The sequence below is a fragment of the Anoplopoma fimbria genome, chromosome 3 (assembly GCF_027596085.1).
Source record: "Anoplopoma fimbria isolate UVic2021 breed Golden Eagle Sablefish chromosome 3, Afim_UVic_2022, whole genome shotgun sequence".
NCBI classification, from domain to species: Eukaryota; Metazoa; Chordata; class Actinopteri; order Perciformes; family Anoplopomatidae; genus Anoplopoma; species Anoplopoma fimbria.
The window spans coordinates 25,825,432-25,842,610 of NC_072451.1; the positions used below are offsets into that span (position 1 = coordinate 25,825,432).

At 39.0% G+C, this 17,179-nt stretch overlaps 1 protein-coding gene across 1 annotated transcript in view; it reads left to right on the top strand.

Moving 5' to 3' along the window:
* Positions 1–1,647: 1,647 nt before the first annotated feature.
* Positions 1,648–17,179, top strand: part of insra (insulin receptor a) — a 51,669-nt gene continuing 36,137 nt past the window's right edge. The window contains 2 exon segments of the mRNA XM_054596853.1: positions 1,648–2,759; positions 12,643–13,191. Of these exon segments, the coding sequence (XP_054452828.1) occupies positions 2,666–2,759; positions 12,643–13,191 (643 nt within the window). The 5' untranslated portion in view covers positions 1,648–2,665.

Genomic DNA, 17,179 nt, shown 5'->3' on the forward strand with positions numbered 1-17,179 from the left:
GAAAACATGACATTTCACAATTTGTTTTGTAACAAAATAGTTGAATAAGCCACTTATATCTGCTCCTCTGTGTGATGTCGAAATGTGAACAAATCTAACTGGAGATCAACAACAACTGAGCCATCTCCATGACAACAGAGCAAACTGCATCCCACTGAGCAAGACAGGGAGATGTGGTTGAAAGGTCTGCAAAAAAGTACCGAGGGCCAAAGTGGACTTAATATATCAAATTCTGATGATTTTTTTCTCTGCTACACATGTTTTTTGTGTCTTGTTGGCCAGCATTTGTTTGTGTCAGAGGAGGGGGCGTGGCCAGCAATGCTGTTAGCCAATCACTGTAGCTGTCATACTTTTATGTTAATGATCAAACCGTTGTAGTTAAGGACAACCCCCTCTGTCCACTGGGCCTAAAGTGGAGAAAGTTCGTTTAAAATAAATAAATAATTATTGCTATTATTAATATTTATTATTATAATTATTCTATTTTTTAATTATAATTATTTTATTTTTTTATTATAATTATTATCATCATCATATAGTATGATTGTAGTTAAAAGTCATGTTGTATTTTGGGACTGTAACTTAGTTCATTTGAAATATCCATTAATCTGCCTATTATTGTGTTTATTAATCAATTCATCGATAATATGTAAGAAAAATCAGCAAATCACTAAACAGCTCATTATTACTGGAAAAAATACTTAATTGATTATCAAAACAGTTGCAGATGATTTCTCTCCTAATGGAATAAAGGATGAATTATATCAGTATTGGTGTATTTTGTATTTACAGCAGCAATATGTTTATTAAAAATGAATGTCAATCTTGTTTACACTACAAAGTCAATGAATGATTGTGTTTGTAACTCACCACCTGACAGGAGGATCAGTTTGCTGTGTAACTTAGTTCATTTGAAATATCCATTAATCTGCCTATCATTGTGTTTATTAATCAATTCATCGATAATATGTAAGAAAAATCAGCAAATCACTAAATAGCTCATTATTACTGGAAAAAACACTTAATTGATTTATCCTAATGGAATAAAGGATGAATTATATCAGTATTGGTGTATTTTGTATTTACAGCAGCAATATGTTTATTAAAAATGAAATGGCAATAAATGTCAATCTTGTTTACACTACACAGTCAATGAATGATTGTGTTTGTAACTCACCACCTGACAGAAGGATCAGTTTGCTGTGTAACTTAGTTCATTTGAAATATCCATTAATAAGATAAGATAAGATAAGATAAGATAAGATAATCCTTTATTAGTCCCGCAGCGGGGAAATTTGCAGGCTAATCTGCCTATTATTGTGTTTATTAATCAATTCAATGATAATATGTAAGAAAATTCAGCAAATCACTAATTATTACTGGAAAAAATACTTAATTGATTTATCCTAATGGAATAAAGGATGAATTATATCAGTATTGGTGTATTTTGTATTTACAGCAGCAATATGTTTATTAAAAATGAATGTCAATCTTGTTTACACTACACAGTCAATGAATGATTGTGTTTGTAACTCACCACCTGACAGGAGGATCAGTTTGCTGTGTAATCCAATAAGCTCCAGTCCGTATTTCCCCTGAAGCCCATCTGGCTGTGGCTGGTTTGTTTACTGGCGGAGGGACTGGGAAGGAGAAGGGATCCTACCGGAGCTGGGAGGCTGCTCACCTACCTCTGTCTGCGGGAATAACCAGGGAACTTTATTCACACTTTTCTCTCGCTTTGCTGTAATCCTGGTGATCAGGAGGGGAGAGCAAACTTGGGAGGATATATATTAGTATTTTTCTACTGGTTTCCAAAAAAGAAGAAGAAGAAGAAGAAGAGTGTGTGTGTGTGTGTGTGTGTGTGTGTGTGTGTGTGTGTGAAGCTTTCAGAGCTCAAATCTCTGCAGACTGAGGAGGAAGCGACACCGAGATAAACGAGGATTTATTATTATTATTATTATTATTTTTATTTTCTTTAATTGTATTTAAACTAAAGACACGTTAACGTTGCGCCACAAGCACCGAGTCAGCAGCAACAACAACAACAAAAAACAACAAAAAAAAGAAAGAAAAACCTCTAAATTAAGTTAAAGGTCGTTTTTTGTTGTTGTTTTTTTTCCTCCCTTGATGACCGAGGACCAGTCACGTGATCTGCGGCTGTGTGGAGGACGCGTGTTTTCTTAAAAAGTCCGAATTAATTGGAACAGTTCGCAGCTCAAACTTCACTTGTGGCCTTGGACAGTGCTGGAGGCTAGGCTAGGCTAGTTAGCTTAGCTGTTAGCTTAGCTGTTAGCAGCCACGCTAGCTCTGGGCTCTGCTGTGCCCGGCTGCAGAGAGGCCTCCACCGGGCACAAGGGCAACACGTGTGTCCTGGTCTGGGTGTGTTCACGGGGGTTTCCCCACTAGCCTCCTTTAGCTCAGTGTTAGCTTCTCTGTGTTAGCTTCTCTGTGAGTGTGTGTGTGTGTGTGTGTGTGTGTGTGTGTGTGTGAACACGTTGTTCCTCCGCCCATCTTCCGGGATGTCTCTTTATTGTTGTTTACCTGTTGGCCCACGTCGCACAACAAAACCAATCTCCTGAAGGTGTTCCACCCTAGTCCGAGCTGTCCTCCTCCTCCTCCTCCTCCTCCTGCTCCTCCTCTGCAGGATTACTGTGCCCTGGTGCTGATGGGGTTCTGTTCCAGCTCAGCTATGTGTCTCCGGACTCTGTGTTTGTGTTTTGTCTGCCTTGTGATGAGCTGTCATCAGGCCAATGGAGAGGGTAAGTAATACTGATTATCACAGTTTATCACACCTACTGTGAGGCATCTTGATCATGTGTGTGTGTGTGTGTGTGTGTGTGTGTGTGTGTGTGTGTGTGTGTGCTTTAGAGAATATGAAGTATGCAATATGCAAAGAATTCACATGTGACACAGACTGGTATTTAGTTAGAAATAATTGTCTGAGCCTGTCATATTTGTATTTTATTCAAAAATATAGAAATCATTACACATTATTTTAGTGGGCCATGATACTTGGGGGGGAATGGATCAAATTGATTCATTCACATTTTTGTTTTGTATTAGAGATAAATAGGTATATACAAGAATTCACATGTGATAAACTACTTACACAAACTGGCATTTAGTTAGAAATAATTGTCTGAGTTAAAAAATATAAAAAATCACATTACACATTATTTTAGTGGGCCTTGATACTTGGGGGAATGGATCAAATTGATTCATTCACATTTTTATATTGTAATAGAGATCCATAGGTATATACAAGAAGAAGCTGAATAATTGTGAGATTGATTATCAATGCAATAAACACAAATTATTATTTTAATCATGTTTGTGTATATGCTTTAGAGAATATGAATTATGCAATATGCAAAGAATTCACATGTGATAAACTACTGACACAGACTGGCATTTAGTTAGAAATAATTGTCTGAGCCTGTCAAATTTATGCAATTTTTATATTTTATTCAAAAATATAAAAATCATTACACATTCTTTTAGTGGGCCAAGATACTGGGGGAATGGATCAAATTGATTCATTCACATTTTTATATTGTAATAGAGATCCATAGGTATACACAAGAAGAAGTCAAATAAGTGTGAGATTGATTATCAATACACTCAACACAAATTATACATTATAAACAGTAGTCAGTGCAATTACATTTTATAATCAAGATTGTTTAGAAATACTCTAAACAAACTAGTGATGAGTGCACACACGCTGTTAGTCCCCACTGCAATATTGTCATCCAGATATATTTTTGTTTTGTTAGTGATGGTGATTTGATAAAGGCACACAGAGAGCGGTGTTGTAGACAGCCACTGCATTGCAGGGACAAAGGTTAACACTTATCGGCTATTTGCAGGAACTGTAAACAAAATGTTTTTTACCCCCAAAAAAGTAAGTAGTCTGAGAATTTGGAAGACTTAATTGGCTGTTTTATTAAAAGTGGCTGTGTGAAAGGGAGAGCATTGGTTTGTTGCTGTGGTCAGTGCAGGAATGTAACATTAAGCCCTCTTTACAGCTCCTGACAATCCCTTTATATTCACCAGCCAACAAGCACCGGGTGATAAGAATGAATGAACAACATTTGGGATCACCAAGAGACATTTTCGCGTTTCTCAAACACCACAAGAATTACACACACACACACACACACACACACACACACACACACACACACACACACACACACACACACACACACAGAATCTGTTACTTTAAGGGAAATATTGGTTAAATGTTTGAAGAAATGTACAGCAAACCTCTGAGACCACCTGCTTGTTTAAACTACTGTACACTAAGTATGCATTTAATAAAAAGCCAACAGCATGACACAACATCGCTTGCTTATGGTTTCATATACTTGGAAATTTTGTTATTTTTATTAAGCAGATGATTAAGTGGAGGTTACTGATTTAATGGCGTGATGCTTGCCTCTCAAACTTTGCTAAAAACAGCTCTTCATATGGTAACTCTACTGTTGGACCTGTTGAAATAGCAAAATAAAGCTGTTCCTTTAAGTCTTGGCTTTGCATAGTTTGAAGAAACAATGGTTTGTGTTCAGTCCATGTGTCATTACTTCATTTTGAGTTGTGAAATCAACTAAGAAACTATTGCTGAACTAGATGGCAGCCAATTCAAATACAAAGAAAATGTATTAAAAGTCTAAATATTGCTTAAAAGCTCCATTGTAGGGACTTGATAATTATTTAGCTTCCAGTTAATGTTCTGTAGTGTGTCATTCATACAAAAGACTGATTTTTTTTTATTGTTTTTTGTTATTCTCTCAGTCATTTTCTTCAAATCTTTACAACAGGGAATGCATGTCAAAGTACACTGAATTAGTTTTGGTTTTAAAGATGCTTTTATTGAGATGGTATTACTCAGTAAATACAACTTTATGGCTCTTTTGTGTTAACCTGTTCTCTTTTTATTTTCCGCTCTTTGAGCAAACATTGCTTCAAGGTTTGTACTGACTTATAATAACCTGGGCACAGTAAAGACACAGTAACGTGTAACTTATCCTCCTTTTGTATAGAGTAAAGTGTTTGAGTTTTTTGAAAAGCACTTATTAAGTAAAATGTATTATTAATATTATCCCAAGAAGTTTGTCCACTGTATGTAAACACAGTCTTAAGCCCCAGGCAGCTTTAAAGCTCCTGCTACTGTAGTAGTGTGTGTCTGTAAGTGGATTTAAGAGGCACTCTGAAGGAAAAGAAAAGCACAGCCTCTCTCACCTTTCATCAGATTTTTAGTGAGGGGCGAATGGAAGGATGTCATCAAACCAGTTTGAGCAAGAATCTAAGACATAAATCAAAAGCACATTGTGTAATTGCATTTCATTCCCCCCCACCTCTTGTGCTCCTCTCAGACTTGAGAGTGAACCACAGAAGGGGAAGAGTGGAACCTGGGCCTCACACTGGCTGATTTCATAAGCTGGACTGACCAGTGTCGAAGTCAGGAAACCATCTGAGCTACGTGTTGGTAACAGTCCAACTCAGCTTGATGGAAAAATTCTCTTAATAATTGGAAGCTTATATTTAGTTGCAGCCTGAATTGATTTCATTTATTTAGCATCAGCTGGCAGTTGACAATTTTAATGTCAATTTGTTCATGTAACTGCAGATGTTTTTTAGGTTATGTTACCATTGCATATTTCATATATAAAGGGAGCCCCAGTTTGGATGTTTATTTTTTTCAACAAAAAAAAATGGATGCTCAGCTGTGTGACTCAATACTACATGTTAGTACATAAAAGGCCCAGTGAGCTTTGAAAAACCCAGTAGGTTGTTTAACAACAATCCCGTTTCTGAAGCTGTGCCACTGGTTTCTAATATAGATATTATCTAGAATTAACAACTACACTTCTTTTCCCCTCAGGCTATTTGACTCTTTAATGGAAATCCATTGGCGCTTTAAGTTACGCGTTTTTAGTTTTAGGTTGTCTTGTTTATGATATTTTTGAATAGGAATATGTTTAGGGTTATTGATTTCTGAATTGCAAACCTCTCACTCTTTAAAATATATTGTTTTTAGCTTATCTTTTGTATTATGGTACTTTGTGTAGTCAAGTATGTTCTTATGAATGTGATAGTTGTATTATTAGTGTATGTTGTCTTGTCTGTCCTGTTGCACTGTGAGCTCACCAAGGTAGATTCCTAAAACTCAATTCAATTTAAAAGTTTATCCTCAGTTTAATTTCTCTATATTGAGGCTATATTGTATTTTCATACAAAACAACGTGTACAAAACAAGCAGGGACGATGTCATTTCTGACTATCTGGATAGGAAAAAGTTGCAACTTGTGAAACAAGTAAATAAAAAATGTTTAAACTTAGTATCCAGATACTTATGGGATTCTTTGAGGATTCTGGAAATACCTTCAGAAACTGTGGTACTATAAGTGTTTAGGTGATTAATCACCTTCTGGGTTTTTCAAACCTCCCTTTTCATTTAATATTTTTCCTCAAAACAAACTGATGCTTATCCCTTGAATCTAACGGCAATACGGAAGAGGCACAGACAGCGGTTAACTTCCAGCTTGTTGTGGTGTGTGTGGAGGTCTCAGGTGCTCGGGTTGTCAGTCTGCAGCGTATTATTGTTCCATTATCACACATCACTTTATCAAAGAGTCTCAAACAGCAGGGGCTCTCATTGAAGCCAGTGGCAGCTTGTTGTTGAGCACCACTCTGGTCAGAGTAGGTCTTGACGGCTTGCAGCAATTCAGTGACCAGGTTGTCTTGATTTACGCCACCCAACAAGGAGAGCAATTTTAAGGTTATGAAACTGTCACCCCTCCCACCAGCTCTCCAAAAAAACACTACAAACAAACTGTCACTGCGGTCTGAGGAACCTACGTCATGAGTACTTTTGACATGTATACAATAGAATGGACTTTATGCTTGTCTCCCTCAACAATGTCGGCCTAATCCTGGTCGACAGGCTCACGTTTGAAATGCTATACCACTTGAAAATAAGTTAACTGGCACAACTGCACAGTTTCACTCCGACCACACAGGCGTCCGACATGGAAGCCTTGTTGTGTCACATCTTCACCCTTTGACACTGTTAAGAGGAAATGTGCTTGTTATTGTGCTCTCACACTTCAGAGGTAATAATTACCTCACTGCCAACCTTGGCACGGAGAATAACGTGTTGGCAAAGAGAATAAAGTGTAAACGAGTGCAGCTTTCAGGCAACTGAATCACCAAATGATCTTTGGTCCAGAGCCATCCAAACAGGATCCACTTCAAACAAACCCCAAGAGGGAGCTTTGTGGTTTTATAGGCTCTCTCTTTTACTCTATTTAAAGGCCTCACTTACTTTGGTTGAATTGTATTTCCCTGGACTGTTGAGCTGTATTGTCATGTCAATGTGCTGCACTTGCCATGTCGCCCTCATCTAACAGCTGGAACTTCTAATAACCCAATCTGCCAGCGGCCCGACACTCTTTTAGAGTTGTAATCATAACTGCTGTATTATTTAAACCTGTGCAGTTGAAGATATGGCAAACTTAAACCTAATTAACTGTAATTGCAATTGTCAGAATTTAAATTGGTTTGTTTTTATTTTGCTCTCAGGACAGGAGTATTGCATTATTTGTCATTACGGCTGGCCCCTTCTTATTCCATTGGTCGACCAATTGGTCATTTTCCAAGATTTCTTAAGTCAATTCGTTGAATTTAATTATTCTTTCATGCTGAATGACTTCTATCAGAGGAACTAATCTCTGTAAACACAACATTTGAAATGGTGCATTTGTGGTGCATTTCTTTATGGAGAAACTTAGATTTTGATTAAATCAACTAATCGATTTAGGAGTCTAAATAGTTTAAGTGTTGGTCGACTAAGAATGTTTTTGGTTGAGGACAGCCTAATATGTCATATATTTAATTCAGAGGAGAGAGAATTGTTTTTTGTTTTCTTTCTTTAGAGTGTACCATTCAAACTGACCGGTGATTTACATTTTACAACCCTTCCTAAAGGGGATTACATCACATGTCAGTTTAGAAATAGTGAACACGTATCTCGGTGACCTCTGCATTTTGTGGATCTGCGTTTAGTTTGAGCCCGGGTTGGAAAAAACAGCGAAACCTTGAAAAAGGGAAGTGTTGCAATCAGAGAGTGCTTGTGTTCCTGCATGCTCACTGAGGCCTCGGCTCTCTCCGAGTCCAAACGATTACATACGCCATCAGTCTAACTCTCTGTAGGTAATCCACCTCCTTCTCAAGATCAGAAGCGTCAGTGCCTGTTGATGCTTGCAGCTGTAGTGAGAGGATTGTTGGTGTGTGCAGTGTGCAACAGACTGTGAAGCTCTCACTGCACAGGACTGGCTCCCTCATGTTTAGCAGCGGACTGTATTTATGTTCACGCGTCAGAGTTATAGATGATATAAATTTATGGCCATCTTGTGACCTAGACTCTATTTACATCAGGCATCTACCTGGATGTATTACGAGGACAACCTGTCATCACCTCCACAGTATTTATACTTGGTTTTAATTATCTGGTTTTATCTGCAACTAGTTGTCTGCGTTATTGTACAGCATTGTGACATGGAAATTGCAGAAGCAGAGTAACAGAAGTCGGCTCCAAAATGTGAAGAAACTGACATTTGCTTCTTGTGGGCGGAATTCCTTTTTCCCGATGTGATCATTCTTTATGGATTTCCTTTATTTCTCGATGACCTTCAGTGTTGTCTGATCACAATGTGAATTGAACCAAATTCAGGCGCGACCCAGTGCATCTGAACACATTCTGCGCTGAAGTGCAGACTGCATGCGCTTATCATTTGCAATATTGTGTAGGACTGCAACTAACAATTACTTGAATTATTCAATATCCAGACATTCATTTTTTTCAATAAATCCTATAATCTATAAAATATAAAAAAGATAATGAAAACAAAAAATACAAAGGCGATTCATTTTCTGGCTATTTACTGTATCTCTGCGCTGCAATTTATTATTATGCTGCTTAAATTGTCTTTCGGCTAAACAATTCCAGCTCAAGGTCAATTAATTAGCTTTTTCTAGAGCTTTTAACTTTATCAAATTTCACTAAATATCAGCGGATTAATTATGCTGAGATGGATCTGGTGACATGACAGTGACTGTTCTGATTTAGTTCGTAGCGCTTGTGGGCTTAAAGCTAAACATTACTGCCCATAAAGGATGTGCGATACAGTCAAAAGCTCCAGAAAAAGTAAGTTAGTGGACCTTGAGTGGGAATTATTTTGTCAAACTACTATTTTCAAGGTTAAGAATTAACTTTGGTGCTTTGCTTCAGTTTACTTTTTATTTATGTCTTCATCATGTTGTTCAAGTTACTACAACGAACATTTATCTTGTTATGAAACGGACTCTTAAAGTGTAAAACTGAAGCCACTACATCACCTACAAAGCAACACAATCGACAAAAAGATGCCTATTTCGATGTTGTGATGGTGGATATTTTTAATACCTGTCATCGGTTGCATTCCCAGCAACAACCGACAAATCCAGAAATTAGAAAATTCGTCACCTCAGACTTCTGCTGAGCAGCGACCTGCCGCCTAAACCTGCAGTCGGAGCTCTGGCCGGATGCGTAGAGCTCCATGCCCGGCTACTGGCTGAGTCTGCTGGGGGGGAGGGAGGCACCTGGAAAACCAGGACTAATTGGGTCAAACTGGCAGACCCTGCTGCAGTAATTTAGCTTTTTTTCTAAAGGGAGTCTGGCAGCTGCGGATCTGTACGACCCAAAGCTCCACGCTTCTGTCCACAGGAGTCCCCCAAAATAGACAATTTAACAACCAACTTTTGTTTGGTAGAGATCCCCACTATAATGATTGTAATATATTTTTCAATGAAATGGAAGTGATTACATAAACATTATCATTGCCTCTAATATCCTTATTTGTATCGCGATCGCAATATCAGTCAAAATTATGGCGATTAGATATTTTTCAACACTCTTTAGCCCTAATTTCTATACCTTTTATAGAGTATGCACTTTGATTATCTCTGTGTTTGAAAAGTGCTATACAAATAAGCTTTGTCTTGATAGTAGGATGATTAAATGTTTTGTCTTAATGTTTTCTTTGGTTCATTGGGAAAACATCACATCGCTCCTTTTTTAATTAACATTAAAAGTTCATCTGTCTTAGAGGTGCAGGCTGTGAAAGACTCCGGTCAATAAAAATCTGTCGCTCTAATGACTCTAAGTTGTTGATTCGGAGAACCATGGCTGTGTTTTCAGTCTGGTCTGGCTCAGATGAGGTGATGTGTGGAGAGCTGGCCTAATCACCATGGTAACCTTTGTGATGTCTCCCGGTTTGTTGTCTTACTCAACAAAACAGGGAGCATTTAAATTCTGGGATGCACCTGGTTTGTTTTGCTTGAGTTGTGTTAAGTTGCCCCGAAAAAAAGAACAAAAAAGTGTTGTTGTTTTCTATTTCCTGTTTCAGGCAAAGTTTTGTTTTTTTAAACTAAGCTTTCAAACATGGAGAAGTCAGCTCGGCCAGTTCTTTCTCAGCTGCCGCTCTAAAAATTCCTCACTCGCTCTCCAGGGCTGCCATTTTCCCATTTCCAATGTGAGCCACTATCGGTACGGCCGGAGTGTATTAGATTCTCTATTGGGAATGCGGTGCTAAAAATACTGGCCCGGCTGAAAGTGAACACTGATAGGAGCCTGGACTCGCTGCCCTGTGATGATTCACCTTCTCCACAGGGTCACTCAGTACTCTGCTGGTTGACTTCACTGCAACTACAGAACCACTGTCCACTCCTGTTGTACACTGCTAGGGGGTCTTTGTCTGTTAAGTTGTATGTGGGGGGTATGATGGAGGCTCTTTGTAGTTGTAAATGTTTGCTCGGAAATGTTTCATTTGGAGGTAGATGTGTTGAAATTACAGGTTTGTGGCCTGACATTCATGCTTACAATATGTCTGTACTCCCCAAGACCACAAAGAGAGCTGCAGATATGAAAGTAGTTTTAAAGAGAGAAAGGTACTTTTTAACAAGCCAAGTTGCTTTTAATAGCTTGCAGTTGAAACCCATGTTAGGACATTTTCTGTGTGTTTTAAACAAGCCTCAACGATCCAGGCTGAACGTTAGCTATCTGCTGTGGAGTGAACATGCTGGTTAAGGTCACGAGTGAAAGGCTTGTTGTTTGGACTCTTCGTGTGTGTGTGTGTGTGTGTGTGTGTGTGTGTGTGTGCGTGTGCGTGTGTTGGTTGTCCTGTACTGTTATGCAACAGAAGGTGTAAAATGAGCCGCTGCCATAAAGAGGTGCACGTCTAGCTGTTCTACCTCTTCCCCACACGGCTGACCAGTTGTCCTGATGTGCCCAGCTCAGTGGTGGGTCGGTTAGTAAACAAATACAGTCCGCTCACCAGGCAGCACACCTCCAGCTGCAGCCGTGACTTGTGAACTGTAAAATTGGGCCTGGAATGTACCACATTGCGCTCGCAAAGTAAAAACATATTTATGACCATCATTACTTGTGTTATGTGTCACAAAGTGCATGGTAAAGACTGGCTGGTTTCCAGAACACAGGGGATTTCCTCATTACTGTCAGCTCTCTCTTTAATGTAATGCTGTTTAATGGATTTTACTTGAGGTAAAACAATAGGCTAACGAATCATTAGTTGATTGAAAGAAAACTATTGATCAAGTATTTTGATAATTGATCAAGTCATTTTTTCAAGAAAAAGGCTACTAATGTGCTGCATCTGGCTCCCCAGATGTGGGGATTTGCTTTTCTTTGAATCATATCCTTAAGTAGGATATTTATTGAGTTTTTAGCTGTTAATTAAAAGACAAATCGGGCTAGGCTTTGTTCAATATACTACATAACTCATTGGAAAAATAAAATGATAGATCAATAATATTAAGCTGTAGCTCTACATCTCTTGTATCCTTGTGATACAGTATAATTTCAAACGTGTCAGACAGTGGAAATGTGACTCATCTGTGCAATAGTATAATAATAGAATTTGTTATCAAACAGGATCAAGTGTCTGGGTGAGGACTGACAAAGCCACAAATGTACTACTGGTGCAATCAGTGCTTCAGTCCCTCTCCCAGACACATTTTTTTTTTAATGCATTAACAAGTGTTTTTTATGGTCTTGAGCAAGTCCACAAATCAACTCGGCGTAACCGAGGATGAGCAAAGCCTCACTCTGATGACAGCACTCCATATTTGACAGTGGCTCGCAGCCAGATATGTGGTTGCTAAACAGAATGTCAGTGAAGATGGTCTGGTCTTCATCACAGTCGGAGACATAACCACATATTTTTTCTGTAAAATATCGACTTATTACCAAGAGATCTATTTTTTTCCTTTTTTAAGACCATGTCTGACTTCTTCAACCCCGTTTTCCCAGTTTGCCTAATGCATCAGTCACGTTCAGCAGTTGGAATCAGCCACCAACAGCTCAAGATAAATTGTCTTTGGGAAAAAAAATATATTGTTTGTGTCCGGGAGTCATAATATTTCCTATAAATATCGCAATACTCTTAAGTTACCCATAATATTTTACTATACATCCAAGCCTTTCCACATTATTGTTTGAGCCTTGTTTTTACTTGTTTTGTGAATCATACCTGCATGTATTTCGTTTCTAAAGAACCTATTCTTTTTATGTCTTTTCAGTTTGTCCAAGCAAGGACATCCGCAACAATGTGACCAACCTACGAACGCTAGAGAACTGCACTGTTATCGAAGGCCACCTGAAGATCTTACTCATGTTCAGGACCAAGCCCGAGGATTTCCGAGGCCTCAGTTTCCCTAAACTCACGGTGGTCACCGACTACCTGTTGCTCTTCAGAGTTTACGGCATGGAGACCCTCAGTGATCTCTTCCCCAACCTGACTGTCATCAGAGGCAACAACCTGTTCTTCAACTACGCCCTGGTGATGTTCGAGATGCTCCAGCTGCGAGAGGTCGGCCTCCATAGCTTGATGAACATCACCCGAGGAGCCGTGCGAATCGAGAAGAACCCAGATCTCTGCTATCTCTCCACCCTGGACTGGTCCAAGATCCTGGACACGGTGGAGGACAACTACATCATGGCCAACAAGAACGACAGAGAGTGTGGAGACGTGTGTCCGGGGGTGGCCAGCGGGAAGACCACCTGCCAGACCACCACCATCAACGGGCACTTCAGTGAACGCTGCTGGACTCAGAACCACTGTCAAAGAAGTAAGCAGCCTTTTGTTATAACTTTCTTGTAATATATTTGATTTAAGTGATTATTTATGGTTGTACTGGAGTCACGCAAACTGCTAACAAACAGTTACAGTACAGTACTACTGATCTCTGATCAGTACCAGGACCTTCATAACCAAACATTCCAGGCAAAACATTCATAACAGTCAGTGTGGAAAGAATGCTGAAATGAATTACTAACCGGATGGAAGGCTTTCTTTATAGCAATTTATAATGCCGTATAAATGAGACTCCTGTTTCATGGTTTGTATTGACTTAAGTCGAAGTAACCGCATCTTTTTCTAATTAAATCTTGTTTTTAGTAAAAAATGTTATTGTGCTTATAAGTTACTAATTAGACTGCCTTCCACAAAATTTATGAATGGATTGACTGAAATGTTTGAATTCCCCCTGATAGCCATCGTGATATGACGACTGGGCTAAATACCACCAAGTGCTACAGCATTAAAACGCTTACAGTTTTGATGATTGATTTATTGTTTGAGCATTTAAACACTTAGATTCACTCACTCTTCGTCTCACATTAGATTCACTCTTGAATAATTCCCAACTATTACTTAATTGTCATAAACATGTTTGCCAGTAACCAGTAGCAGCTCCTAGTGTAGCTCTTCTCTGCTACTTTCCGTCAACACATCATAATTTCCCCTCCCCTTTGCTTTGGCCACACGTCCAACCGGTCTAAGATTTACAGAATTCAACGCTCCATTTGGACCAAATAAAAGCACATGAGGGTCAGTGTGTGAAACAATAGTAGATATTTTGTTTTCATCAGAATCAATTATGACTTGCAGCCTAAAAGTTGTTTTGCCAAAAGTAAGTTGTGTCCCTTTTTTAGCGTTGAAATGTCAGAGCTGTGTCATGTGCTCAGGTTTAGTTAAGTAGGCCAAGTCCTGTGTAAATGCAGCTTGAACTGTACTCTAATGTGATGCAACACCTCACCAGTTAGTCTTTGAATGTTTACTCTCAATAGACTGCAGTGTTGTCATGGCTCATAATGTGTGGAGGAGGTAAAGAAGGTATTCGAGATCATGGCACATTTCTCATTGTCTCCGCTAAGCAAAGCTCCTGCGACATCGGGCCGCTCCCCTCTGTGCTCTGGCTTTTACTGTAAAATGACAAGCCCACCCATTTCACACTGCCAAAGAGTTCAAGTTCGAGTGCTGAGAAGAATTTTGCGCATGGGTGCTGTCTGAACACCTTGGCTCGCACCATTACGCAACACGGCATGCATTAGTTTAACAGGTCTTTTGAAGGAGTATCCTGGTACAAGTCTGTTTTTTCAGGCTCTTAGCGATGTTTGTTTTGTGTGGCGGCTACAGTAACAGTTTCTGTTGAGCTGAGCGAGCTCCATTATAATGCTATTCAGTCCACTTACCACTGAAGAGTGTTCTTTTTTTTTATAGTTTTCTACTAATGACTGTACTTTAGGTGTTTGGTCATAGTCATCACAAATCCTTGAAGACATTTGCAGAACAGGCCCAGAAGGCCTATCGCCAAATTGTGGTGAATGTTCAGAGGAAGTGTTATATAAAAATGATTTCCTAATTATGTGCCATTATCTGATGATGAATCGATAAGACCAAACGTTGAATGGAAAGCTCTGATCTCCAGTCATGGGTCTGTATTCTGAACGGGCAGGGCCTGTGGTCTTGTGGTCTGAGACCTGTGGTTTTTTGCCTACTTTCACTAAAGCATGAAAGGATCTGTTAAGCCCCAGCTGGAACCACAGGACTGAGTGCAAAGCATTCGATGTCGTCTTCAGATGTAGTCTGTTACTGCTTTTTATAGACATATGGTGGTTCTACAAGAAAGCTACTCTTCCCAAACTTGTTGCATTCTTTATATCTTTACATCTTCTTCTGGTCTCTGGTCTGCTGTTGTTGTGACTCAGATTATGATATTTTTTGACACAATAACATGCATGATTAAACAAATATAGATGCTGGATTGCAAAGGTAGCATTTTAGAAATAATATGCACAATAGATCTCGCTCAAATAGAGAATCGTGACTGTCACATTATTTTGACTTGAAAAAGTGTCTGTCAGCTCTCTTAATATAACAAAAAACAACAACTGAGTTTTGGCAGTTATTAAGTGATGTAAGTGCCAGAGGTGACTGCGGGTCACACCCTTTCTGTAGTAAGTACAGCAACAGGAAACAAAGCTGCAGAACCACAAGGCTTGGCTTAAATCCCATGTTTGGTATCTCAACCCATTTCCCTTTCCCTGCTTCTATAACAGGGGTAATTTGGGCTTCTTTCTTAATTCCCCCCCTTCCTTTTTACACCAAATTAGGTTCCTCTGTTGCACAAAGTGGCAAATCAAGGATGCAGGCGATGCTCATTACCAAAGCTGATTAGATTTGGCAACAGGCATGCACAAACACGCGCCATGTCAACAGCTGTACTAATGGCATATACAAGACATCGTCCCGTGAAGCATCTCTCATCTTTGCTATAAACTCTTCAGAATTGAGTTCAAATTATGTTTGATATGTTATGGAGCTTTGTCGAAGATGTATGCACTCTTAATCACACATCAGACATTGTTGCTAAACAAACATTAATAATGGAGCTTAAACACGTACATATTCATTTGCTTTGTAAATGGCGTTTTTGTTGTTTTTGTCATGTCACCAATTACTAATTACACCTATTATATAATTATTACTTAAACCACTTGTCGACACTGGGCAACCTGTTCTAACTGGTTGGAAGAGTTGGCGTGATGTAATTTGGCCAATATCCCATGTCCTTGAAGGTCTTTGCAGAACGTCTGTGTAGACTGCTGACTGCACATGTGTGAGCGTGTTCATGAACGGGAACATCTAATGAAGTATAAACCGAATCATGCGCTCTCCAATGTCCATCGTTTTGGAGTACTTCAGGGCCTTAAAGTGTTAATCCAAAACGTATTAAGGACTGTTGTTGTTACTGGCATCAATCAATAGTTGTGAAACCCCTAAATCTCTGTCTAATTTTGTAATATATCAAGTCTGTTATATACACAGGTTTATTAGATATGTTTCAAAATATATCAGGTCCTTATTTCCTGTTAAAAATGCAGTTTAAACTTGCTGGCGTGAAGGGAAATACTTCAGTTTGGTCTGTTCACTTGTAATGAAGTACAGTTTGTTGCCAAGACTCATTTGAAGGTAGCGGGATATTGATTATGTTTTGTGTAATGGCTGTCATGTGGCACAGCTTGTTTGGCTGATAGGACGACAGCCAAGCCCGAGTCCTGAAAGGGGCTGGCAGCTGAAAGTATTGGCTCCGACTCAATAAGAAATCAGGGCCTTCCCGTTGGGATATTATCTTTTTCTATTGGCTGAGCTGCGCTGACAGAATTCCCCATCTGTCCATCAAAGTTATCTTTGATTTGGCATATTTTCTTTTCTAATTTTTGGGGCTATTATGTCTTCATTATAGAGTATCTAGCACATATATGGCAGACAACTAGAGGAGAAAGAGAGATGGGGGGGATTAACAATGGTGAAATGTTGTGCTTCATGGTCAGCACGATTAAGCCCCTAGGCCTTCAAGGGTGCCCCTAATCTTGCATATTTTAGACTTTGTCTTATTCAAATTTGGGGGAAAAAGCCATTTGAAGTACAAAGTAGATTATTTTCATGAAAGTGCACATCATTTGGATTACTTTGAAATGAAAGCCAATGTTCTGATGTACAACATTTCTCAGTAGAGGTGCTTTTACATTCATTTACAACTGTTCTGTAAACGTGTCTTCTTCACTAAAATTGACCTTTTGAATATCTTGATCTGATTATTTTGAAATGAAATACAGCTTGTGTTTATGGCAGCTTTTTTTTTTGTTGCAGTGCCTTCACTAAACCCAGTCAGATATAAATGAGCCTGCATTTCCCAGGTGGCCAGTATTTTACACTCATGATTAAAATTGATCTTAATTATCTACCCGTTCGTGGAGATGAGACACCCAGGG